This window comes from Rattus rattus, chromosome X, assembly GCF_011064425.1.
Source record: "Rattus rattus isolate New Zealand chromosome X, Rrattus_CSIRO_v1, whole genome shotgun sequence".
Taxonomy (NCBI): domain Eukaryota; kingdom Metazoa; phylum Chordata; class Mammalia; order Rodentia; family Muridae; genus Rattus; species Rattus rattus.
Genome location: NC_046172.1, coordinates 24,896,286 through 24,924,246, shown reverse-complemented (window position 1 = coordinate 24,924,246; position 27,961 = coordinate 24,896,286). Strand labels below are relative to the sequence as shown.

The following is a 27,961-nucleotide window of genomic DNA, read 5'->3' as shown; positions in this document are numbered from 1 at the left end:
CACTGAGCTAAATCCCCAACCCCTGAAAGTAATTTTAAAAGGGGGGCTGGAGATGTGGCTTAGTGATAGAGCAGGCCTGTGTCTCTGGGTCTCAACTCTACCACTGTAAAGAAATTAAAGAAAATTAATTGCAGAAAAGTAAATACACCATCACAAAAGGCAAACAACAAAAATACCTAGTAACACTGAGAACATTTCCATGACCTTGGGTTGGGGAATAATGATTAAAGAAATGACAGAATGCAGCAATCGATAAAGATCAGAATAAGATCTAAAAGACCATAAATAAGAAATACCCAAGTAAATAAAGAGGAAAAAAATAAAATAAAAAAAAAACATAAAAGTATCAAAAATTAAAAAAGAGCTTAAAGATCATGTATATTTATTACAGGATAGAAATAGTACAGAAAAGCGAGGTGTAGAAAGGAGATGTTTGTGCAAATAACTGACAATGACTAGAATTCAGAATGGATGGAGTTGGTTTAAAGCAATATGAAAAACAGATCTACCTCACCCAAAGTAAAAATAATAGAAAATATTTTGCTGGATAAGCTTATATTTCTGCTTCCGGTTCATGATCATCAATGCTTGAAACACTAATTGGTTTATATCCATAACTGTTAAATGGATGCCATCATTATGAGGGAAGGTATGATCAACTACTTTAATGCTTTACTACTAAGCACTTTGTCAGGCTCTATACTTACTAATAGTGTAGTAGACTACTTAATTCACTTTACAATCACGATTACAGACATGCCCACAGGCTGAGTTGAGTATTTGGTATAGTGAACAAAACTAAGATTTTATCTTTAATAACCCCCTTCAATCCACAATTCTACATGTATTATTCATGTTCAGGGCCCCTCTTTAACAGCAGAGACACTGTACAGAAGACAGGCAAGAGCTCTGAGAGACCCCCCCCCGTGTATTTCTCTAATATGTTTGAATATTATTCAAATCATTAAAGACATCACAATGAGCTGAGGATGTGGTTCAGAGCTAAAGCATTTGTCTACCATGCATGAGGTCCTGGATTCCAGCCTCAGTATGAAAATAAGTCATAAATTAGAGTGGAGAAAATCATTACTCATTTTTGAGACACTGGCCATTTGAAAAGTGACATACTTTTGCACAGAATCAGAACATTTTATTTTAGTTGTTCTAATTTCATTTCTATTGCTGTACTAAAAACACCCTGACAAAAAGCAATCTGGGGAAGAAAGGGTGCTTTTGGCTTATAGTTACAGCCTACAGTCCATCATTTCAGGGACGTTGCACACAGTCAAGACCAAAGACAAATGGAGTACTCCTAAGCTGCCTGCCTGCCCACCTGCCTGCCTACTTGCTTGCTTTGAGCTGGCTTTCTTCATTCTTACAAAGTCCACAGCCCAGCCCATGAAATGGTGCTACTTGAATTCAGGATGGGTCTTTCCACATCAATTAACAATCAAGACAATCCCTCACAGACATGCTCACAGACAGCCGGATCTAAATGATGATCATTGAGATGCCCTTGCCAAGTGATCTCTGGTTATGGCAAGTTGATAGCTAAAGCAAACCAGCACAGTGGTGAACTCTATGATGAGCCCATGATTCCTGCCTCCTGGTGTTGTCATATTAATAATAACAATCCAAAACCATCTCTCTAAGTGTGACCTGTACCTAGTGACTTACTTAAGGCTAGTACAGCAAAGATAACAGGGTGTAGCTTTGGAGGTTGTTTTTCTCTTTTGTTCCCCCACATGCATGTTTTGATGAAAACAAGGGCCATGTGAGCCAGCCTATAGAGAAACTCAAGTGACATGGAACAAGGAACAGACTTGAGCCAGTGAATCCTGCCAACATTCACATGATCGTGACTTTGCTAAGGATGGCAAAGATATTGGTTGACACCTTCATTACAGCTTTGTAGCAGTGTGCCTGGGCCAGAGAATACAACCATGATAGGAGATTATACAAATAGTCTTAAAGCATCAAGTTCCAGATTGATTTGTTAGACAATCATATAGGTAACTGGGCTACAAAGTACAGGAGGATACAAATGAAAAAAGCCACATGCAAAAGGCAAGTAATTTAAGCATGTTATTGGCACCAGAAAACTATGCATTCTTTCATGGCCAGGCAAGATAGGGGCTGTGATTTATTAGACACTGTTGTTCAACCTGAGAACATATAGCTACAAAAGGAAGAGGTATCTTCTCTCAGCCCATATAGTTTGTTCATGAGTGTTTAAGCATATTTTGTATCCATAGGTAATTTGTATAATAAGATTCACCTAAAGATAAACTATTTAGTCTGGTATTAATGTTTAGTATTTCTAGTATGACTTTCAACATTACAATGTCATACACACACACACACACACACACACACACACACACACACACACACACACGCTGAATTATTGAGGGCTTGGGGTAGAAGTTACCTGATATTCTTCCCTCAACTTATTGTCTATGCTATCATCATTGTCATCATTATCTTTATTATCATCATTATCAAACACTATAAAACAAGCAGAATGCTGCAGCCAAATCTTTCTGTGCCACAAACCTTTGGGTGGAAAATGGAGTGTGCCTTTATTAAATAAAATGACATATTAAGCAATGCTACAAGGAAAGTTTTATTTATTTATTTATTTGTTTGTTTGTTTGTTTGTTTTTAAAGGCAGGTTTATTGGGAAGTTTCTCTCAGGCAAGCAAATTCACTGGTCCCAAGGACTGAGGCCAGGCAAGTTGCCATGGGAAAAGGGGAAGGGTGAGAGGAGGGAAAGAGAAAGAAAAGGAGTATGGGCAGTGAGAGAAGAGAAGGAGAAGGAAAATTTTAATAGCAACAAATTTACAATAGTAAAATGTATAGTAACATATTACTTACATATAAAAAATTTACCTAAAGGCACCGTAATGTAAGTATTAGTACACAATATTGAAATCCACTTTCAAATCTGCATGGGAAGGGGGCATCTCTTTTCCTTTCTCCTCCCTTCCAAGGCAAACACACACACACACACACACACACACACACACACACACATATATATATATATATATGTGTGTGTGTGTGTGTGTGTGTATACTGACATGGATTCAGATGATATGTTATTTTCCCATTGTCACTGCAAGAATCATACTAATATCACTCTGCTTCTAAGTCATAGCTCCTCTTCCTCTGAGTGTCCTGATACCATTTTTCATTTTCATAGACTCTGATGATGAAAACATGCCCACTTGGATTACCTAGGCTAATTGCTCACCATTCGTTGGGTTCTATTCCTGTAGCAGTACTAACACAATCGGTTTCCAAAAGTAGAAAGTTAACTTGGCTCACGATTTAGAAAAGTGGTTCTCAACCTGTAGATCATGACCCCTTTGGCAAACTATCTCCAAAAATATTTGCTTTATGATTCATAACTCTAGTAAAATTACAGTTATGCAGTATCAATGGAAATAATTTTATGGCTGGGGTCACCACAACGTGAGGAACGGAATTAAAGAGTCACAGCATTAGGAAGATTGAGAACTACTTGTTTAGAGGTTTCAGTCCAGGACCAGTTGGCCATGTTGCTCCTGGTCTTACATGAGGTAGTACAATATGGTGAACATGAATGGCAGAGGAAGCTTCTCACTTCATAGCAGCCAATATATATATGGAAAGAGAGAGGAGGCCTCAGTATCTCCCTCGAGGGCACATCCTCAAAAATCTAACCTCCCCCAGGTACAACCTCCCAGAGTTGCCTCCAAAGCACCACAGTCTAAGGATCTAGTCTTTAATACACAGATCCAAACTATAGAACACTCTCTCTCAAGAGGCTTAAGTTACTCATACAGTCAAAGTTCCCCCTTTTAGACAAAGTCTCAAGTAGCTCAGGCTGGCCTTGTATTCACTATGTAGGTGAGAGATGCCCTTGAACTCCTGATCCCCCTGCTTTTGTGTCTACCTCCTCACTGTTGTGATTATACATCCACATTAAATACAAGTGGCATTTCTTCTATTTCTCCTGTCATTTTGAGACAAGGTCTCATGTAGCCTAGAGTAGCTTCAAATTTTCTATGTAGCAAAGGATGACTTTAACTTGCCTAAGCTTCCCAGGATCTGGGATTAAAGTGAGCCCCATCATACATAGCTGCAAAGTCCCCTTTGGCATGTAGCACAGTCTTAGGACCTGGAAATTAGTAAATGAACATCCTGAGGGAAGGAGGACATCATTTCAGAGCAGTACACTCTGTGTTGTCTGAAGATAGTTTTGTTATTAATTTATCGACACCATAAAGAAAAGTTTAAAAAGAAAGAAAAGGTTCACTGAATGGAAAATGTCCCACATCATAATAGTTCTCTATTATTAACACTCTAATCCATGCTATAAAGTACCCAGAATCAGAGGTGTTGTGTAGAAAGGTAGAGAAAATAAATGGAGTGGCTGTGGAGAACCAAATGTTGATACTATCAGTTAGTATACAAAGGGGCTCTGAAGATCAGAAAAAGAAAGATACTCCAAGAAATTCTAGTTTATATTCTTCATGATGAATGGTAACAATACTGTTGAAACATCAGTTTACAGCAAGAAAAATCAGATTGCCTTTCAAGAGATGTTGAAAGTCACCGTGCAAAAAGGAGACCCTATGTATTCTTATTTTAGCCAAGAGCTAATGGGAAAAATATGTGGCCAACGCAAAAGAAATCTGGTACTGTCAGAAACTCGACAAATTGGATTCTTTGTAAATGATGCATCATCAGGCTCAATTCCTGATATCAACTGTCTTCCAAATCCCCACTGCATGAAACATCTGTTTTCTGCAAGATTAGCACAACCCAACGGACATGTGCCTAGCTCAAAGGCAAGAAAGAGATGGTAAAAAATGATTCTAATGCTATTTATGGGAAAGAATTCAGATAAAATATGGTAGGGTTCAGGAAAATCATATCCAGGCTCCCCCTTAATTGTGTTTTCCTTGGGACACAGGCATTTTCCTGGTTATCAGAGATAGGATGGTAGCAATGTGTGCGTCCATTCTGTCCAATTAGTCCAGTAATGACATGACTAATTCAACAGTAAATTCGACTGGTCATGCCAGAAGGCAAACACAACCCAGATATCCATGTCCCATCACTTTACCATAAGTAACAACACCATCGAGATATGATAAAAACCCTAAACATGTCTGAGCCACGATTAGCGGACCACACATGTCAAAGAATATTTGATGCAACAAAGCATCAAACAAAATGAATTTAGACAGTACTTGAAGCCGTGATGGAATTTGACCTAGAAAAAAGAGAGAAGGGGTGACCTTGATTAAAGTAACTTTACAATAAAACACAAACTGCTTAAATTGCTACCTAGTATGTCTGAATATAGACAGCGAATATCATTGAAACCGCAAATAAATAAGCCGCTGATTGGGCTTTCATTTGGCTGTTCTTCTTGGCATGGCTACCAAATTCCAGAAACCGCCATACCTTTAGGAATAGGCTGGGAATGCTTTGCTCCTTGGTCCAACTTGAAGTCCAGATATAAAGTTGGTGTGCGAGTGTAAACCTTCGACTGAAAAAAAAAAGAGAGAGAAACCATCAAAAGTTTTCTATGAATGTTTCTTTTAAAAACATGTATTGTGTATATATGGTGTGGGCGGGGGCATGTGTTTGCCATAGCATGTGAGTGGAGGTCAGAAGACAACTTTGGTATTGGTCCTTATCTTTTGCCTTCCTTAAGACAGAATCTCTGTTTGCTGCCGCTCTGTTTATTCCAGGCTAGGTGGCCCTCAAGCTTCCAGGGATTCTCTGGTGACCACTTCCCATCTTACCACAAGAATGCTGGGATGGCTGACATGTGCCACTGAGTCTGGCTTTTATATAGATTCCAGGGATCCCAATGCAAGTTGTGAGGCATTCATGGCAAGTACTTTTCCTAACTGCATCATCTCCTTGTTCCCAGGATAAGATTTCTTCCTTCAGCTCAGCCTTTCTGTAGTAGGCCTGGGCCCATTACATTTATGCCTCGCTTCTTCCTTGCTTTACAATATTATCAGCAAGCTAATTTCAATAAGGTATTTATCTCCCTGCAGCTCCAAGGGCTCCCTACATTAGGATTTTGATTGGCCCATATTTGTTCAAATTTTGTCATGTTTAGTCTTACAGTTGATATGGAAAGTCATTTTATGCCTAGATACATATATAATACACAGAACTTAAAGCCATTTCTACATTGAAATTCAAATAAAAAAACTTGAATATTACTTTTCATCATTTGCACCTTTTGCAGGGGGAAAAAGTACTGGCTGGCCACCTGCTGGTTTTACAAAATTTCAACTCCAAAGTAAGACAAACTGGATCAGGTCTTCCAGTGAAAATAGTGGTTTTGAGTTCATCAACAGCTCTGCGGAGTCGGTGATTCAGTATGATGCTAGCCTGAATTGTGACCTCAGATGGAAGTCTAAGGGATTAACACTTGCTGTAAACTACCATGTCGCATTGCTCGCACAAAGCCCCAGTGGTTATTCAATTTTGGTTGTTGTTTTGTTTTACTTAAAAATGCACAGGAAAATGAAAAGAAAACATAGAATGCTGAGCTTCGAGAAAACATAGAGTGACTGACAGGCTTCATACATGGCTGTTGGGACTGCAGTTTAGTGTAAACACTAGAACAAATACGGTTGACATGTAATCCAAATGAATATAAGAGTAACTTTCGACTCAACAATCGCACTTGTGAGTGTATTTCCAGCAGAAATATCCACCAGAAGACACACAGAGGAAGCTTAACAGCCCCAACCTGGGAATCTCAACATCAGGACTATTTCCCACAAATAATAGAATAGATAACTGGATAACAATACAATGTAGCAGTGAACTGGGATGGATGAGAAATAAACCCAATTTATGCAACAACTCAGAGGCAGCATGGAAGCAAAAAATTGAGCAAATCAAGGCCGATTTCACACCTCTAAAGTTCAGAACAAGGCAAAATTAGCATATGATGTCAGAAGTCAGAAAAAGTAGTTGAGAAGGGTAACTGGTCGGCTGCATGAAGGAGCTCCACAAAAGAAGAAAAACACCAAGAAGACCCAGGGGAATTATAGAGTTCTGCTGTTCGGTCTGGCTGCTTATTTCATGGATATTTTGACTTGGTGAAGATTCTCCAAGTTGTGCTCTCAAGTTGTGCACTTTTCTAAATATAAAGTGTATGTTCATAAAAAACCTCAGATGAAAACCACACATTGTAACTAGACATGAAGGAAGAATCTAGAGTCTGGAATTACTTATTACCATTGATAAGGACATGATTTTGGAGATTTTGGAATCTGCATATGGACAGTTCTGCTTTTTCCATTTTTTTTTTCCTTCGTAGCTGGGGACCGAACCCAGGGCCTTGTGCGTGCTAGGCAAGCGCTCTACCACTGAGCTAAATCCCCAACCCTTTGCTTTTTTCAACATTGAGTCTTCAGGGCCAATCCAGAGACTGCGATATAGCCAACATTTTAATAATAGATACTGAAGGGCGTTTCACAGTGTGTAACCATGTGTAATCCCAAGTGTAACCATGCATTCATTGACACTATACATAAGATATTCATTAATATTTTACCTGGACTGGAGAGATGGCTCAGCGGTTAAGAGCACTGACTGCTCTTCCAGAGGTCCTGAGTTCAATTCCCAGCAACCACATGGTGGCTCACAACCATCTGTAATGGGATCTGATGCCCTCCTCTGGTGTGTCTGAAGACAGCTACACTGTACTTATATAAAATAAATAAATAAATATTTTATAAAAAAAATATTTTTACCTATATGTAGTCTCCCTGCCTGTCTTCAGGACAAATGAATTGGTATGGTCAAAGAATACGTCTTTGTATTAAATTAGAATTATAAATCATGAGGACAAACTAAGGATTTTTCCCCTCTATGTAAGTATCCTGTAGTTGTCTTAGGCTTTTGGATGTTCTGGTTTCACATGGTGTGGAAGATAAAGCCTGCATTCATTCAGTTTCAAAGACTAGAGGAACGAACCCCCGGTACACACCTAAATGAAACCAGAAAGCCCCGTAACATCAAGTGCAACTTGAAGCTAAAGATTTACAACCACTCTGAAGAGTATTAAGTATACATGAGACAAATGCACACACGGGGCATGAGCTCTGGTTGTCTAGGGTCATTTGGTGTGTAAGGCACCATCTGGAAGAAGACTGTTTTCAGCCAAAGATGACTTCTAAAGTTACCTCTTAAAAGATCAATAGTGTACTTCACATAGTATCAGATGACCCCTCTGTTCAGGCAGCACTGAACTCTTTCAAAAGTTCCTAGTTCGGCTTAAGTATCTTTTCCAACCTCTGCCTCAGGAACAGTGTTGGTAGCCCTACCCAACCTACACCAAACAGATACCCAGCAAACAGATTAACACAAAGAGATGCTTGGCTTAATTTTCACTAGCATGCTCCCAGAATGCAGGCATCTTGAGGGGGAAGGCAGGAGTATTGTTTAGTATATTGTTTTGCCCTGGTCATTAGCAATGGACCCATCTCCTTTTTTTTTCTTTTTTAATCTTTATTAACTTGAGTATTTCTTATTTACATTTCGATTGTTATTCCCTTTCCCGGTTTCTGAGCCAACATCCCCCTAACCCCTCCCCCTCCCCTTCTATATGGGTGTTCCCTTCCCCATCCTCCCCCCATTATTGCCCTCCCCCCAACAATCATGTTCACTGGGGTTCCTTTGCAGGACCAGGCTTCCCCTTCCACTGGTGCTCTTACTAGGATATTCATTGCTACCTAGGAGGTTGGAGCCCAGGGTCAGTCCATGTATAGTCTTTGAGGACCCATCTTCTTTTGGGTTTAATGCACTCATCAAAGGATCTTATGGGGAGTCTTGGCTGGAGTTTAAGTCTATTCAGGGCATATAGTTCTCCACTAGAAAATGAATGTGCTTTTCCATAGTGTAATTTTTTTCAATTACCCTTATGATTTCTGAGACTAAGGCTGAAGAGAAGAGAGAATGTGGCTTGGATGAGGAAGGGCCCTGGAGGTGTGGACAGCCATGGGCTAACTGACTACATTCTCAGCCTCAAGTGTCCACATTGCTTTGCCCTCCTGGTTGTGTGATTTGCTTTCTTCCTGCCTCCAGAACCTCACATAATCCATTCTATAAGGAAGCCTTTCTAAGTACTTTCTCTCTAAGATGCAACCACGTGTACACAACACTCACGCGTTTTGTATCTATTATATGGATTCATTTGAAAAATTTGAATAGGGGCCAAGGGGAAGGTTTATAAAGCCACAGATATACTGTTGCCGTGACAAAGGGGACTCAATGAAATATTTACTATTCATTTTAATTGCTTTTTTGCAAGTCTAAAATATAATTTCCATTCTAAAATCCCCTTGTATTGGAAATTGTATCAAAGAGATCAATGTAACATACTATGAACAATCAACTGTCTACTCACCCAAACCTAAATGCATAATTTTATTCTTTTATTCCCGTGAATGTGTGTAGGTACACTGTAACACTAATTTTTTAAGCCTTATTTTTAATAATGGTTCTTAAACACTTTAACCTCCCTTCTAGCCCACCACCCAGCAGAGGTATTGGGAAAGAAGGATACAGGGGAAGTGGACCTGTTTAGAAAGGCTTTGGAACCAGTCCTATCTGTGCTGTCTGGAAATCAGCAGTTCAGCTCCTAGGTGAGCAGTAGTAGCTCTGTCCATTCTCAAACACTTCATGGATACACCAACAGTACAACTCAGCAGCGTAAGGTTAACAACAGAGGTGACATGACCTAGCAGATACAGCCAGGCCTCAGCCTCAGCACAAGTTGGCAGGAGGAACCAAGGAGGAACACCAAGAAAACTTCCAGGCTATATCTCTCTCGGTGAAGTGAAGATCTAGGAGACCAACAAGGGTTACACAGCTAGCTCTACCAGAAAAACCAAGCTCAACCTCCATCACTGTCTGTTGAGTCCTATTTATATCTCTCCAAACATTACATGTCCTCCACAGGTCTTGCCTCAGCACATGCATCTCTCTCTTAGCTGACATCACTCTGTCAGTCTGAGGAAGAAGCAAGAAACTGCAGTACACCACCAGAAGATTTTGGTGCGTTTCTTTCCATGGAATCCCAACAAGCATGGCGCTCAACTATGCAATGTAAGGTGTGGACCCGATACATGCACATGTTGTTAGTGAAAAGAACCTTTAATCACATGTCGCTTTCATTTGCATGGGCAGAACATCCCCTTTCTCCTGTGCCTCTGCTTCACCCAAATGTTCTTTCACAAGTCTGCCTTATCTTTTCACCTGTGTTCACTTCAGGAAAAAATTCCTTCACGCTTGCCCAACAAAGAACCATCCAACCCTTTCCCAAAGAACCTTTGTTTTTCACTTCAATGCACCTTAATATCCACAATCCAATTTTGTTGTTGTTGTTGTTGTTGACATTGTTGTTGTTGTTGTTGTTGTTGTTGTTGTTGAAAATCGAGTAGGTCTCATTTCCCCAATGTAGGGGAGTACGGGGATTGAGGTGAGAGTGGGTGGGAGTGGGAACATTCTCACAGAAGCAGAGGGAGTGGGAAGGGAGTATGGGAGAGGAGGGAAGGGGGTAACATTTGAAATGTAAATACATAAAATATCCAATAAAAATAAAATTTAAAAAGAAAAGAAAAGCAAGTAGATTTTGTTTATTTTTTACTGCATCTCTCTGGGAACACAGTGGAACAACAAAACCCCTTATAAATTGTCATTTATTCAACTCGAAAACAATAATACCAATCTCATGCACTTTGAAAAACTCTGTACTTAATCCCATCAAAAATCCCAACTCAATTCTTCATAGAATTAGAAAGAGCAATTTACAAATTCATTTGGAAAAGCAAAAAACAGGTGGTAGTAAACCTTATCCTAAAAAAAAAAAAAAAAAAAAAAAAAAATTCTGAGGGCATCATCATCCCTTGCCCTGAAGCTGCTGCAGAAGATCATGATTAAACAAACAAAACTGCATGGTATTGGTACAGAGACAGGCAGATAATCAGTGGAACAGAACTGAAGACCCAGAAATGAACCCACACACCTATGGTCACTTGATCTTTGACAAAGGAGCTAAAACTAAATAATTGAAAAGAAGACAGTATTTTCAACTAATGGTGCTGATTCAACTGGAGGTCAGCATGGAGAGGAACGCAAATTGACCCATTCTTATCTCCTTATACAAAGCTTAAGTTTAAGTGGATCAAAGACCTCCACATAAAACCAGATACACTGAAACTAATAGAAGAGAAAAGTGGGGGACAACCTCAAACACATGGGTACTAAGGAAAATTTCCTGAACAAGAACTTCTATAGCGCTATGCTCTAAATCAAAAATTAACAAATGGGACCTCCTTAAAACTAAGGCTACAGCAAAACAAGGAAATTGTCCACTAGGACAAAATGGCAGCATATGAATTGGGAAAAGGTCTTTACAAGCCACCACATCTGATAGAGGCTAATATCTAACATATCACGAAGGAACTCAAGAAATTAGACTCCAGAGAATCAAATAATCCTATTAAAATTGGGGTACAGACATAGACAAAGAATTCCCAACTGAAGAATACTGAATGGCTGTGAAACACCTAAGGAAAGGTCATCAGGGAAATGCAAATCAAAACAACCCTGAGATTCCACCTCACACCAGCTAGAATGGCTAAGATAAAAAACTCTGGCGACAGCAGATGCTGGAGAGGATGTGGAGAAAGAGGAACACTCCTTCATTATTGGTGGGATTGCAAGCTGGTATAACCACTCTGGAATTCAGTCTGGAGGATCCTCAGAAAGTTGGACGTTGAACTACTGAGGACAGCTAATACCTCTCTAGGCATATATACCAGATGCTCCAACATACTAGCAAAGACCGTGCTCCACTATATTCACTTAGCAGCCCTATTTATAATAGTAGAGCTGGAAAAGAACCCAATGCCCTTCAACAGAGGGAATGGATTTAAAAATGTGGTACATCCTACACAATGGGTACCCTACTCAGCTATCTAAAAACAATGACTTCCTTGAAATTCTTAAGGCAAATGGAATGGAGCTAGAGAGTGTCATCCTGAGTGAGATAACCCAGTCACAAAAGAACACATGTGGTATGCACTCAGTGATAAGTAGTTATTAGCCCAAAAGCTTGGAACACCTAAGAAAAAACTCACAGACCACATGAAACTCAAGAAGGATGACCAAAGTGCAGATGCTTCAGTCTTTCTTAAAAGGCAGAACAAAATAATCACGTGAGGAAATACAGGGACAAAGATTGGAGCTGGGACTGAAGAAAAGGTCATTCAGAGACTGCCCCACCTGGGGATCCATCTCATATGCTACCACCAAGCCCAGTCACTATTGCTGATGCCAAGAAGTGCTTGCTGACAGGAGCCAGATATGGGTGTACCCTGATAGGATCTGCCAGAGTCCTATTGATACAGATGAGGACGTTTGCAACTAACCATTGGACTGAACAAGGGGACCCCAGTGGAGGAGTTAGAGAAAAGACTGAAGGAGCTGAAGGGGTTTGCAACATCATAGGAAGAACAACAATATCAACCAACCAGACCCCACCAGAGCTCCCAGGGACAAAACCACCAACCAATGAGTACACATGCAGGGACCCATGGCTCTAGCCACATATGTAGAAGAGGATGTCCAGCATCAATAGGAGGAAAAGCCCTTGGTCCTGTGAAGGCTCATTTCCCCAGTGTAGGGGAATGCCAGGGCATTGAGGTTGGAGTGGGTGGGAGTGGAAGCATCCTCATAGAAGCAGGGGAGGGGCATGGGTGTGGAGGAGTGGGAAAGGAGACTAACATTTAGAATATTAAATACATAAAATATCTAAAAGAAATATAAAATTTGAAACATATATATTGGCAAAATATTTAAAATATGATTAATAAATATCATCAAAAAAGAAATAATTTAAATAAATGTCTTATTCACACTGCAATTCAAAAAAGAACTCTATGTTTGAATTGAGTAACATACATCAAATGATTTTTTGAAAATAGATTTATTTTTAAAAAAAAATGGTGTATTAGTAAGTAATGTGTGTGTGTGTGTGTGTGTGTGTGTGTGTCCCTGCATATAGTGCATGTGTCAAGAGAGGTTGGACACTGTGGAACTGAAATTACAAGCAGTTGTGAGCCACGTGATGTGGGTACTGAACTGAACTCAGGTCCCCGCAAAGAATAGTACACACTTTTAACCACTGGGCTATCTCTCCAGCCATTTTAGGTTCTCTTTAATCTATAGTAATTCATTTTTTTTCCCAAACCTTTCTTGTGAGTATTTTTCTTTTAAAAACCTTGAATTCCCCATTTGGAGTTGCTGATTCAGTGTTCCTATGTCACGAACATCCCGTGTCCATAGTGGCACCAATAAACTAACTGTTAGAGGTGTGGTCAGATTCATATTCAATTTTCTTCAAAAGAATCTAGAAGCAGCTGTAAATGTCTACTAGAAGGCAATGAGCAAACAGCTTTCTCTGTCTGGGGATAACAACAGTGATTAGTGGGGATTCAGAAATTGTCAGCCTAATTCTTTTTTCTTTTAAAATTTCATCTTTATGGTCCAACTGTGGTGGACCATTCCTTTAATCCCAGCACTGGGAAGGCAGAGGCAGGCAGACCTATGAGTTTGAGGTCAGCCTGGATTACAAAGAGAGTTCCAGAACAGCCAGGGCTATTACACAGAGAGACCTTGTCTTAAAAACAAAAACAATAAATAAATAAATAAATAAATAAGTAAATAAAGCCTTATCCTAAAAAAAAAACAAAGAAAAACTCTGGGCTTACTACTTTTATTGCACACTAGTAGCACATTGTGTTCTTACGTTCTGTGTTTGTATATTTTTTGTGTATGAATAGTTACTCAAAGTAAGGACTTACTTGAATCATATATTCATTTATTCATTCCCTGCCCCCCCTCTCTCTCATTAAAACTAAACTACTCATTGACTGTGAGTGTGATTAACTGGAAAAAAAAACAATCCCTCAATAAATTTCAGTATGGACATACCAAATGAACTTAAATTCCCGCAATGAAATTGTTTCCTTTTACCTCTTTTTCTGGTTGTTGAGTTTTTTGTTTGTTTTGGTTTTCAATTACCAGTGCCCACTAAGGCGCAGAAATCCAAAGGTATTTTTCCTCCTCCTTTCTTTTCATGTCATAATTCTCGATTGAAAATGTTTGCAAAATGCTCGAAAGTGTTTTAAGCTTGTATTACTTACAACCGTATTGTTCTGGAGTCATGCAATGAAGGGTCAAGAACATAAGTAATGTATCATAAGAAATTAAGGGTACATTTCCTAACCTACAACAGGGGCACTGCTAATTCAGTGGTAGGTGCTGGTCTCTATTTCTCTATAAACAAGTCAGCACTAATGAGTCTCAGGCAACACTCCTATAATGATCTCTAAAATCCAAGAGAAAATAAGGCCTATTAAACCACTTCCTTCCAAAATCCAACTACCTTAATTTCTTCAAAGACTCTTCAGTTCCCCTGGCTTTTGGTATCATACCCTTGTCAGCCTGGCTTCCTGCCTCTACTTTTTATTTATAAATCTGCTCTTAATTAGGAGATGGAAATTACTCCCATATGGAACCCATATGCTTAAAAACATTTTTCCCAGGACAGAGTGTGCTACATTTCTCTCCATGACTGTGGCAATATTAAGTATCTTCCATGTTACCACTGTTCTTTCCACAGACGAAGATTATCTGTTTATTCCTGAGGGTTGCTCTGTGCCACTGAAAACAAGTGTCAGAGCTCTAGTGTTACATGAGAAATGAACTCATATTTCTTTCAGGGAGTTATTTTTGAGGTTTTTATTTTAAAGCATCAGCTTTATCAATTGACTATAATAGCTCAAGTAAGTGAATTATTCTAAGGAGCTCCACGAGGGAATAGCAATCCCCAGTAATAATAGTTACATCAGCTCCTGTAATGAGAGAGAGAGAGAGAGAGAGAGAGAGAGAGAGAGAGAGAGAGGAGGGGAGAGGAGGGGAGGGGAGGGGAGGAGAGGAGAGGAGAGAAGAGAAGAAAATCAAGCAGATTTGTTAGCATCTAAGTTCTCATTATCCTATTGGGCCACCCTCCAAGTGCTGCCTAGTGTGTGGGAGTGTGCATGTTTGTGTGTGTGTGTGTGTGTGTGTGTGTGTGTGTGTGTGCGTGCGTGTGTGTGCGTGCGCGCGCGCACGCGCGCGCGAGTACACACACCCGCGGTGACGAGCTTATGATGAATATTATTGTAAACCTCTAACCACATTTCTGACTGTTTCCCTTATGGGTGAAATTAAGAATCTCTAGGTCTAGACACCACAGCCAAAAGCAAATTTGTTAACATAATTATTTGGTTAGACGTTTTATTTTTCTCTCCTCTGGGAATATACACTGCTAGTCGGTGTCTTCTCTCGGCAATATAATTTTGCTACACTCCAGAGCACGTTTGAAACGTCACAGTTTTTGCATCTAATCTGTGGTTACAAGGTTATATATTCTAACCAATTCCCTATTGGGATATTTATATATTTCCCTCATTAGAAACACAAAGGAGAAGAATTGATTGTTAATGAGGAAAAACATAAAAACAAACTAAGCTGCCTAAAGCTTTTGAAAAATGTGTGGGTGAGTGTGTAAGAGTAACAGAAAGGAACGAGCTGAAAGGCAGTGTCTCTGCAGCACAAATATTTGTCTTTTTACTGGGGCAAAACATCATTATGGTCATTTCTTACAGTAACGGGTTTGCTTTCAACTAAATTATCGTTTATAAGTCACTTGGGAAGTACCTGTGAAAACAGTGCCCATCTCATTAAAACACTGACCATCTTAGCTTTCACTTAAGAAGCAGAAACTGACTTACTATACCTTTTCAACTTGACATTTAGCTTGCATAATATGGTCAGTTTAACAAGAATACTAAACATTGTTATTATAAGAATAATAATTAATATATTGAATTTATACCGTATATATATATATATATATATATATGTACATGCATATATTTTCATCACCTGAGTACCAGGCACTGAATAGGGGCTTATTATGTATGAGTTAAGGCTGCTTCACCTTCCCTTTAAAAAAAAGTCTTTTTGGAATTTATTTATTTTACTTTGCATAGTTTTTGTCTACACCTATGTATGTGCAACACATGTATACCTGGTATCCAAACAGGCCAGAGGAGAGCACTGGATCCCTTGGAACTGGAATTAGAGATGATTGTGAACAACCATGTAGATACTGAGAATCAAACCTGAATCCTGTGAAAGCGGCCAGTGCTCTTAACTGCTGACCGATCTCTCCAGCCCCATATTTCCCTTTTAAGAAACTGTGTACTCATTAGCATATTGCTTTTTCTGGCTACCTATTAATTCCTTCTTTTAAAAAACACTGATCGAGGGCCTATAACCTTCTGTCTTTTTCCTCTTTTACCTCTCTTCTCTCATTGGTGCTAAGGCTTAAAGGCAGCCTTGTATACACTATGCCAGCTCTCTAGCACAGAGCTGTATCCTCAATTGAAAATCTGTAATATATTTCAGTCATTACATTTTTATGTATTATCGGCTCAATCTTTCTCTGCTGGCAACATAGAAACATCTCAGGGGGTAAATCCAGGGGTACATCAGCTAGCTCATGGGCTCCATTTAACAGAAAGTCATTTAGCACATAAGGAGCTCCTAGAGCCATGTAGTACATCTCTCTTGAGGCTGTTCGAGCTCCTCGGTTTCCTCTCAGACACCTTTCCATGCCTCCACATGGAGAGCCATGCCTTCCAAAATGTGAGGAATTGGAAAGTAGATTTTCCACTTACTCATAATAAACTCCCATCTAGTTGTTTAGAATAAACCAATGATCTTAAACAAAATGATGTCTTCTGTCTCCAATCCAAAGCACTCTAGTTTTCTGAGTTCTTGATTATGTTGAACAACTTCAGATAAGGAGCAGGACAGATTAATCTCCATTCTCACTGCCAAAATACTGTGGGAAAGACTATAAAACCCTGCAATCTTATTTTGATGAATACGTGAAGCACTACATAGAGAGAAGACTAGGAACTCTTAGACTACGTGTCAATGGCTCCGTGCAGTGTGGGAGTTGGGGAGGGCCAGAAAGCAATGTGACCTCTATGAACAATAAAAGATGTAGACAGGCTTGAGCATTGAGCTTCATAACTGTCTGAGAATTTTGGACACAGCGAAGTTATCCTTTGGTGTAGTCTCCATAGGATCATCTTCCAAGCAGCCCTTTAATTAACAGTAACACTCTATTTCCTTTCCCTGCCTTTTGTTTATGGGAGAGGGATCGAGGAGAGGAAGACTAAAGGGGATGAGAACAAAGATTCTGATGAAACTCAGAGACCTGAAAATTAACTGGGAACACGGTCACGGTGAAACTGGTGTTTGCTTCCTTCACCCTTTGAGTCTGTATCCTTCCCATAAAGATGCAGATGTCCCACCATCTTGGAAATTTAATTCCAGACAAAGAGAAAAGCTCCATTTTCTGAAAAACGAATACATGCCCCAATAAAAGTAACAGTATAAAGAGACCACAAACAGCCACTATATCTGCCAAGAAGGAGCCTTCCTATTCTTTGTCTCTAGTCCAGAGGCAATAAGTCCCAGAATTGAGTCAGCTAGTCTATTACACAATGCTAAAATATTCCTTACGGGGCATTATGATATTTTTAATCTGTATTGGCTCCATTTGGTATTTACTAAAATATTTTAAGAGTTCTTGCAAGAAAGTGCATCAAGATCTAACATGAGAAACTATTTGGCAAAGATAAGATTTCATTGAGCTCTGGGAACTAATACCTTTGTGTAGATAAGATCCCTCATTGTATGATAAGGAGGAAATGCATCATAGGACAAGCTCTCTTTGCTATTGTTTGCAGAACATTCGGACCCAGACAGAAGGGGATGCATGTGCAGAGATCTGATGAAAGGTACCATTTCTGTACATGAGGATAAGGATCTTAAATTTTAAGCTTCATTATGTGAAAATTAGTTAAAAATAGAGTCATGACCAACAAATTTATGCACAAGAGTTGAAGGATGTGATAGAGAGATCAAAGTTCACATGAAATGGGGCAGCATTTGGGAACCTTGGTATGAAGTCAAGGCCTTTTTGCAAAGAACTGTGTGATCAGGGGGTATGCTTTGTGCCTGGCTGGATTCCAGCTTTGTCAACCACAAAGTAATGAAGTTTGAGAACTGATTTAATGGGTTTATTTCTGCCTGGCATTTGGATTCAAATTAAAAGCTCATAAGAAGATGGAGGAATAGGACTTGACTAGCTTTGAGAAACATCAAACTGGGCCAGGAATTTTAGACCTGCTGCCATGAGACGTTCATTCAGATTCTCTAACATTTTATTATAACAATGGGGAAGCTGAATGAATGGACATGCTCCTATTCAGCGATCATGATGGGGCAACGATGGCCTCCTGTACATCAGGCTAAAATGACATCTATGTTTTACCCTTTACAACAAGCTAAGACTATTATTAAATACACTGGTGCCAAACACACGTGTAAGCAATCAAGTAGTTTAAAAGCATTTTCAATGCATCTGAGCACCACCTACTTTATATATACGGCTACTCAAGTATCTTCTGGCCAAGGGCGCAACCACTGATAGCCGGTAGCAAGACCAATCCTGTACCCACATTGGTCTAAAGGCTGACCTATGGAACTTCATCCAGATGCTGACTGGACATCATTTGACCTAGTCTCTTCAGCTTTTCATCACTTACTCAGGAATCCTCTTGTTCTATGTCCCTTCTGGGTGGTGGCCTCATGCCACTGTCCCCGGAAACTTTTCAGCTGGGAAGGAGTTCCCTCCTCGTGTAACCCTGCCCAACACTTCCCAAATAGACTCTCTGAGTTGCTACCTATCATGAAGATGTCTCTCTTCCTTGACCAGTCACCAGATCCCCAACCTTACCACACCAACCCATTCAAAATCAAATAACCATTTCAATCACTTCCAAAACTATCAATTGCGCAGTGGAAAATTTCTGTTATTCATCAACATCTCCCAGAAACTGAAAAATACTTACCAAATATGCTGAATAGATGGGATCTGGGGAAGAGGCGAGTGCTTATTTCTGGGTTACAGTGGGAAGCTGCTCATGAGTTCTTGGTCAAGTAGGAAGGGGTTGGCCACTTCACACAGATCCACATCGATCAATATTTTTTCTCTGAGCCCTACAACATTCATCTCCCCCCTCCCACGCTATCTTTAAAGTTTCCACAGCAGCTGACATGTACACTTAGATGAAAATCTGATTGGTATTGTGGCATGCTGAACATGTTAGGACCCATCGTAAGCTCATGGTCAGTCTCTAAAACAAGGCCATATAGTTAAAATTCACATTCTATTATTCCACTACATAAGCAACCCTGGGCAGGTTGCTAAACTATCAATATCCTTCCTTGTCATGTTGGCAGAATATGAGTGAACACATGGTGCGCCTCAGCTGGGTCTCTCAGCCTCAGCAGTTCTGGGCCCTTGGTTGCCACTATTGCCACACACTCATATGGTCCCTCCCCTGTGACCACTAAGTTCTGATAACTTCAATTGCCCTTGCAGAGGTGGAAACCACGGGCAGCTCATTTGCCTGAGTAACTTACTGAGGTTCAAAATCCTTCCACACTAGATTTTGGGGTAAAAAAGTTAAACCACAGGTGTCGTTTGTAGTTTCTTCAGAAGCTATCAAATGAGGCTAAGGATACAGATCAGGGGAGCAAAGAATCCTCATTCACTGACAGGCCAATCATTGACCAAAAGAGGTTGAAAGGTGTGAAACAACAGTTACATTTTTTGTTCTCACACATTTCAAAAGTTCTGAGACACTGTTTTTTAAATGGGCATTTTATATAGCTGTCTCTGTCTCACTTCCTTTCTTCCTTGCTCATACTGCCCTGGAAGCATGTATTGGTTAGTGTGGTGTAGTGTAGTGTAGTGTAGTGTAGTGTAGTGTAGTGTAGTGTAGTGTAGTTTGGTTGTCAACTTGATACAAACAAGAGTCATTTAAGAAGGTAAACCTTACTTGAGAAGATGCCTACATTAGATTACTCTGTAGGTAAGTCTATGGAGACTTTTCTTAGTTCTTAATTGGTGTGCAAGGATCTAGCCCACTATGGACAGTGCCACCCTTGGGCAGGAAGTCCTGAGAAGTGTAAGAAAGGAAGCTGAATGAGAGACTGGAGAGCAAGCCAGCAAGCAGTGTTCCTTCATGGCCTGACTTCAGTTACTGCCTCAAGGTTCTTTCCATGAGTTCCTGCCCTGGCTTTCCTTGGTGAGGGACTGTGATCAGGACACACAAGCAGAAACAAACCCTTCTTCCCCAACTTGCTTTCAGCCATAATGTTTTATCATAGAAACAGAAAGAGAACGAGGACAAAGTACACCTAAGACTTGTTTATGTCTCTATTTTCCAAAGAACATAAGTTAAAGCAAGATCAAAGGACTTGATAATATAAAGTATTCAGGACACCACCATCCTGTTTGTAAATAGGATGCCACACAGTTAGCCATTTATGTCTATAGAACACATGAAGTGTGGCAGGATATACTGAGCACTAAAATACTCATATCCCTTGAGATTATGATATTTCTAATAAAATGTCCCAAGTAAAGATTTACAAGTTGAATAAAGGATTTATCACTGGGTTAGTTATTATAAAATTTCTTATTATAAGAAATATTTACGTGTGATTTTTTTAAAGTATCAAGATGAGGTCCAAAGAACAAGGATATATATTATTAAATTTGATATGAAATTGTATTTTGAAAATGGAGAAGTGGCTTGTAATTTAACATTATTCTTCAAGTCTTTTTTCTTTAAAAAAGTTTTCATACAATTTACTTTGATCATATTCTTTCCCCTCCCTTAACTCCTCCAGATCTTCCCCACATCCCCACCCACCCAATTTCATCATGTTCTTTGTGTGATATATATATATGTGTGTGTGTGTGTGTGTGTGTGTGTGTGTGTGTGTGTGTGTGTGTGTGTGTGTAAAAACAAAATCAATAAGACAGAAAAATAGCCCCGGCAAAAAAGCCCACAAAAAATAGGGGAATCATCCCTTGTGTTAGCCAACTACTTCTGAGAACAGAGCCTGCCAATTGATTGGAGCAAATAGATGTTTCCATTTCCCAGCTGCTATTAAATACAAACAGTTTCTTGGTAAAGTTTCAAAAAATTAGGAAATGTTTAAGTTGTAGGCTACTTTGATTATGCAGTCTGATTTGGACCCTTCTACTTCATATACACATTAAGGTTGCTAGCCATTTTCATTTCACTTGTCAAGAAGTTCGAAAGACTTGTCAATAAAGTCTCTTACTATGTAACACCTTGTGATAAGGGAATGTGGGAGCAGGAAGCCATAGATAAGAGGGAGGAAAGCCAATATTTAGTAAGTACACTCCGTGCTGCTACAGTCAAATAATTCAAGGCCTATATAATAGCATTTCTACTTGGAAGATGAAGAATTAAAGGCTGAAGAATTATTTAAAATGTTTACTTCTGGGTTACAGAGATACTAAAAATGCAGAGATGAGGTCTGAACACACAGTCCATAGTCTTTTGAGTCTATCATATTATTGGCTGATTGGCTCAGTAATTCTAGGTATAGTCTTGATAATGTAGCAATCCTATTTTTCACATGTATTAGGCCTCCCTAGATACTTTCCAACCACACAAACCTACACCAACCACTTAAGCAGACACAAATTCTCATTGTTCTCTTCCCCCCTCTCTCCTTTCCTCCCTCTTCTCTCCTTGATTGTATGGGACTGAATTGGTAGTCGATAACAGACCATAACACCAAGGAACATGGTTCTCATCCATCCATGAGAACCCCATGTCCTGTACTATTGAGTACCAATCAGCGGAGAGGAAGTAGTAAAGCCACCAAAGTCTTACACTTAAGCCCACACTCTTATCCACATTTGACTGGAAAGGGGGATGGTGTTTTGCATCCCCATGTGGTTACTTTCTCAGTCTCTGTCTTAACTCATTCTAAACTCGGAAGGGGAAGAAAACAAGTATCCTCTTTTGGTCTCTTCAGCTCTCTGTATTTGACATCTCTCAAATTCCAGGCCCCTGTCAATGCACTTCTTTTTTACCCGGCTGACAACTAACCTGCCAGCTAAAACCAATGCAAATGTCTGGTGACACTCACCAGAAACTCTTGCTCAAACCCTCTTTTAGACTGATAAGTACCAGATGGCTTCAAATCAGTATCTCAGCCAAGTTTTGTTTAGTTAGTCCCAGACATTCGAAGTCTCCCATGATAGAAAGCGATGTTGGCAAGTACTGATTTCTGACAGGCAGACATGCCACTGCCAGAAAGGGAAGCTAATTGGAAGAAGAAGGCAGTCAGAAAGACATAATTGGCAGAGAGCTCATTGGTGAGCATGGAGTGAGACAGTCTGTAAGACCCCTAATGTACTGGGTATGTAGCTCAGTTGATAGAGTGCTTGCCTAGCAAGGACTAAATCCAAGCATAGCATAAAAATGAATGCATTGCTGGATACCCAAACATGCAAAATGTGGCACATGGTGGGGAGGGGCATAGGAGCTTGAAATCTTTCTTGATTATGTAGGGAGTTTAAGTTCAGTGCAGAAGTCCTTGCCTCAAAAAGAAAGAAGTGCCAGGGAGGGGGGGAAAGAGGAAGGCAGAAGAACAGAACAGAAAAAGAAAAAACCCCAGTGCCAAAAGGGTGGAAGGCCCAGAGGCGATTTGTTTTTTCTTCCTCCTTTCCACGACCCAGCTCTCCCACCTTCTTGTGGAACACTTATTTGTAATTAGAGAAGCATGGAAAGAGGTCAGGATGATGAGGCCAGCATTCATGTCAGAGAATAAGATGAGACGGACGCTAACCAGATGCAGGTGCTTGAAGGTTTTATGGAAAAGATCCTTGCTGTGGACTTCGCATTGGTTTCCTTCAAAGAGAAACATTGAGATCTCTTGAGTTACTATTTATAGTTGATCCAAGAAAAAAAAAACCCTTATGACCATCATGGTTTCCTTTCATAATGCTAATCCTGACTGTCGATATGGAAAAAGAACAAGGGGGCTTTGAGAATTTCAAAAGAAAGGGAAATTAGAATTGGTCACTTTCCCAATGATCCTAGACATGAATCAACGGAAGCTGCACTCCGTGTGGAACAGCTATATTCCCAAACGAAAGGTTCTCACACACATGAGAACAAGCTGCCAGCTAGTTTTACATGAAAAAGATGATAGCTTGACCAGTTTTCATGCCTGAGACAAGAAATGTGTATTCTGAACGTTAGTTTAACACTGCTTCACACCATGGCAAAGTCAAGCTCCTTATGTGCTGCCCCTATGTGAGCATATGTATGTATGTGCATGTGTGTGTTCGTGTGTGTGTGTGTGTGTGTGTGTGTGTGTGTGTGGTGTGTGTGGTGTGTGTTCCCAGCTTGGTGACAGTGTGGATGTCTAAATGTGCACGTAGAAGCCAGAGGTCAAGACTGAATGACTTCCTTAACTGCTTTCCACCTTATTTTCTGAGACAGAATTCTCACTGAAATTAAAGCTCACTGATTCAGCTGGACTGGCTAGCCAGCAAATCCCACAGATGTTCCTGTCTCCATCTTCCCAGTGTTCACATTACAGGGGTATCTCTTTTGAAGATTTACGTTAATTGCGAGAAGGTGTTCTGCAACGCCCCTAGAGCTGGACTTGCAAGTGGCTGTGATCCTCCCAACATGGGACTCTTGATGGCTGAGCCACCTCTCCAGCCGATGGCCACTTCGTTTGCTTGTTTGTTTCCGTCAAGGAGATCAAACTTAGCTCCTCAGGCTTGCACAGCAAGCACTTGCTTACCAACTGAGCCATCTCCCAGCCCCTCTCCATACTCACCCCTGCCAGGTTATTTCTCTTTAGGCTTGATCCTGCTTTTACTTGACCCTTACATTGGACAGAGCCTCCTATTCTGCCTTCCGATGGGCTCAACACATTCAGTCATCTGCAAGCTCACCACAGCACACTCATTACAGCTGATGTGTCTGGCTCTCTCAGTGAGCCTTCACAGCTCCTTGATGTTGTCACCCTACCATTCTCCCCATACCTTCATAGGTGTCCCACAATACATGTTAGCTGAGATCAGATGAGCTGACAGTATATATTTTTCCCCTGGTAAGTCCTTTTCACTTTTTAATGGATGTTTTTAAAAGACCTTTCAGTAATAGCAAGTGTATTCTTTTTCCTCATATCATCTTTTTAAGCTAGGAGAATGCCTCTGGATTTGCAGTAGATGTGGAAAGGATTCCCTATGGGTTTATAGCCAAAACATTCCCTCTTTTTAAAAATACAGTTTCAACTTCAATGCTTTATAGCACATTTGAGTTAAAATTCTAAGATATTTGAATTACTTATTTCCTATCTATAGTAGTAGATTAAAATTTTGAGTAGATTAAAAATGTTGAGATAGCAACAACATGTCACTAAAGTCTAATGCTTCAAGAAAAAAGCATTATATCTGGCACTGATATGACTGATCACATTATAAGTTTATCAAACAATTAAGAATTGCCCCAGTCGAGAAGTGCTGTATTTATAGTTATTCCCTTAGCTTGATATCATGTCATGAACCTCAGCTTTTAATGCCTCATGCAGGAGCCTGAAGACAACATTTTGCAGCTGACCTATACTTTTGGCTTTAGTTAAAGAAAAAATCTTTAATATGTTCCTGAGGAAAGACTCATTACATTTTAAAAACGCAAGCTTTGACAGTCATCAGAGTGAGGGCAATGAAATGCTAACATGCCCACTACCTGTATGAAAGGTAGTATCTTGGTTCTTTAGAGCTTTCTTGGTTCTTTTATAGCCTTTCAGCCTAAATTTCCCTGCAAATTTATAAGCCTCCCAGTAAGGACAAGGTTATATGAAAGCTATAGAATGTAACCTCTGACTTTACCATCTATTCTTCTGTTGTTGGCAGAACAGGGCTTGTCAACACTGATGGAATGTACTTCCTAGGTGATTAGGTCACAGGGACATCTTGAAGAAATAAGAACATCTGGCACACGAGTGCACACCAACAATGGTATTTCTGGGGTGAGTAGGCTGCCCTGGGCAAGAGTAACCTTTTGTACAGCTAATTTAAACAGATCTTGACCATTGTTTACTTGAACATTCCTAACTCCAAATGATGTGCCAACTATGGCTGCCTACCATAGGTCAAGCTCTTTGAAGTTGTTGGTTGCATATCTTTGATGTTCTCTTTTTTTTTTCTAAAAATACTGGCAGCCTAATTTTGCCTATTCTTAACACCAAATCAAAGCCAAGTGTTCGCTTTTCTGTGGCATGAGGCCGAGCACCGGTTGGGAGCACCTGGCCTATTTGAGGCAGCTCCTGTAAACTGAAGAGCTTCATGCTATCACAAATGCAATCAGAGTAGACAGAGCATGCTGAGGGCCATGCCCATCTGAACCTCAAGGCTATTCAAATCAACTCTGAATGTGACATATATTGTATCGGCAAATTGTCATGTACTGTTTGAGGTTGCTGAGAACCTAGCTCTGGAAGTGGCTCTTCCCCCAACTTCAGATCCAAGCACATTATGTCAAGTGTCCTACGGCCCTGCCCCCCTCCTTAAGTCAGGTTGGCCCCCTGTCTCTGTGATACAGAACGGGAAAAGCAGCAAGCAGCTAAGGCTAATAACATCACTGTGTGCTTGAGAAAAGAACGGAGTTAAATGATCTCCAACAGAGGTTACTACTGTCTATTCCATGATGTGTAAGTGTCTACAATGGGAAAGAGAAGCCAAACATTCAACCATGGGAGCCTCATCCCTGGAAAGAAAATTCAGTCTGGAATTCAGTAGATTCTAGTGGATTTTGAGAGCATCCAGTTCGATGACATTAGTTCTATGCTGCCATTTGCTCTTCTTCTCAGAAGTGTCATCTGAGGCTGACACTGCACTGTCTGAGACTCAATGGAGAATACCAGCTGGATGCCTCAATGGGGCTTTCCACAGTCAATTTCTGCTGGATGGTTTGACTGGCAAGTCATTAATTTGATCATGGTTTGCTATCTATCTATCTATCTATCTATCTATCTATCTATCTATCTATCTATCTATCTATCTATCTATCTACATATCCATCCATCCACCCACCCATCCATCCATCCATCAATCTATCTATCAATCTTTTGTTGTTATTTTTCTTTAGCTTGAAACATACTTAATAAACTTGCTCATTCAAAACCAAAGTGTGGCCATCACAGATCATTCTCCCAACCATATAGAGCAATGGGAGAGAAGGATACAGAAACAGATACAATTAATGTCAGTCTTAGGATCAATACGGTCGTACTTAAACTTACTTTTGAATTTTCCACCATTCCAATTAAATTATCTCCTTTCTTTCCCATTCACAACTCACCGATACCTGGTTACCTACATAGCCCCTATTACTTTCCCAAGCAGTTTTCCATTTTACTTTCTTACCCCTAATTGGTGTGTGTGTGTGTGTGTGTGTGTGTGTGTGTGTGTGTGTGTGTGTGTGTGGTGTGTTTGCACACAGGTTCACATACGTGGAGGATGCACAAGCAAATGTGTGCTTCTGGAGGCCAGAAACAGTCTCAGGTGTTGTTTCTCCACAGATATCATCTACCTTATTTCTTGAGACAGAATCTCTCACTGGGACTCGAGGTTTTCCAAATAGACTAGATTGGCTGGCCAATGAGAACTAGGGATCCACTTGTCTCCACCTTCCCAGTTCTGAGACTGCAGGAAGGTAGCACCATGCCCAGCATTTTTATGGGGGGTTTTGGAGGTTGAATTTGAGTCAGCATACTTGCACTTTATGTATTGAATTATCTCCCCAGCCCACATCTTAGTCTTTTATACAAGCCACTCTAAGACACAAAATCCCCATCCTTTCTGTTTTCTTCCCTCTCTCCATCTATCCACATAAGCAGAATTAATCCTCTTTGCTCTGGCTAATCATGGAACTTTTATGTCACTGGCTTCTTTCTGCACCCTAACTGTGAGGTTTTTGATTTTTTTTTGAAGCTTGTGGATATAGCTCATTCACATCATATCTCGAACATATACAATGTATACAAAGCAGGTATCTAATGGCTGGATGAGGAGAGAAATGGGAGATGTAAATGAAATAGCCACAACTGTTCTGAGTTGTGAAGATGGGGCAGCCGTGGATCTGGACAGAAGTCAAGATGCTTCTAGGTCTGTGGTAGTTGGCAAGACTACATGAAAGGGGAGATTTCTGAGTTTCTTCTTAATGAGCAGTAGCAAGCAAAAGAAATTACTGAGCTCCAAAATTCCATTTTCTATAGCACGTTTCAATGTTTCTCCCCAGTAACATGTTCCCTCACTTCCTCTGTGTCAACAGAATGCCCCATTATAGTAATTCTTTTCATCTCTTGCCCCCACCTACCCACGGCAATGCACTTCTTTACATTTTCAGAGGAGAAATTCAACCATAATTCAATATAGTGATTGTGATCTTTTAGAGTGTAGCATTTTAAAGCAATTACCATACATCTAATTGTGTTAATCCTAAAAGAAAAATCATTGTAAATAAAAGCTAGTGAAAACAGCAAAACGAGACAAACTTTGCATCACTAAAAGTCATGGGGGAGCTGGTAGTATTGTAGAGTGCTCAAAACTAAGGCTCTAGGTTGAGGTCCCAGAGCAGTGAGGATGGGTTTGATTGATCTGTTGGTTGGTTGGTTGATTGAGATTAGTAAAGCCAGGCCAGGTGTGGTTACTCAAGGCACTGGGGACCTGAGGTGAAAGAATGGGAAGTCCAAAATAAGCTTGGAATATAGAATGGACTGGAAATATGGCTCAGCAGTTAAGAGCAAGTTCTGGTCTTACAGAGAACCCAAGTTCAGTTCCCAAGCACCCAGGTCAGGTAGCTCATAATTTCCTTTAACT

General features: G+C 40.1%; 1 protein-coding gene across 1 annotated transcript in view; it reads right to left on the bottom strand.

Annotated features, from left to right (window-relative positions):
- Nucleotides 1–27,961, bottom strand: part of Pir (pirin) — a 104,610-nt gene that overhangs the window by 25,621 nt on the left and 51,028 nt on the right. Inside the window, exon 6 of the mRNA XM_032890256.1 lies at nt 5,461–5,545. Within this exon, the coding sequence (XP_032746147.1) occupies nt 5,461–5,545 (85 nt within the window). The remainder of the gene's footprint in view (nt 1–5,460; nt 5,546–27,961) is intronic.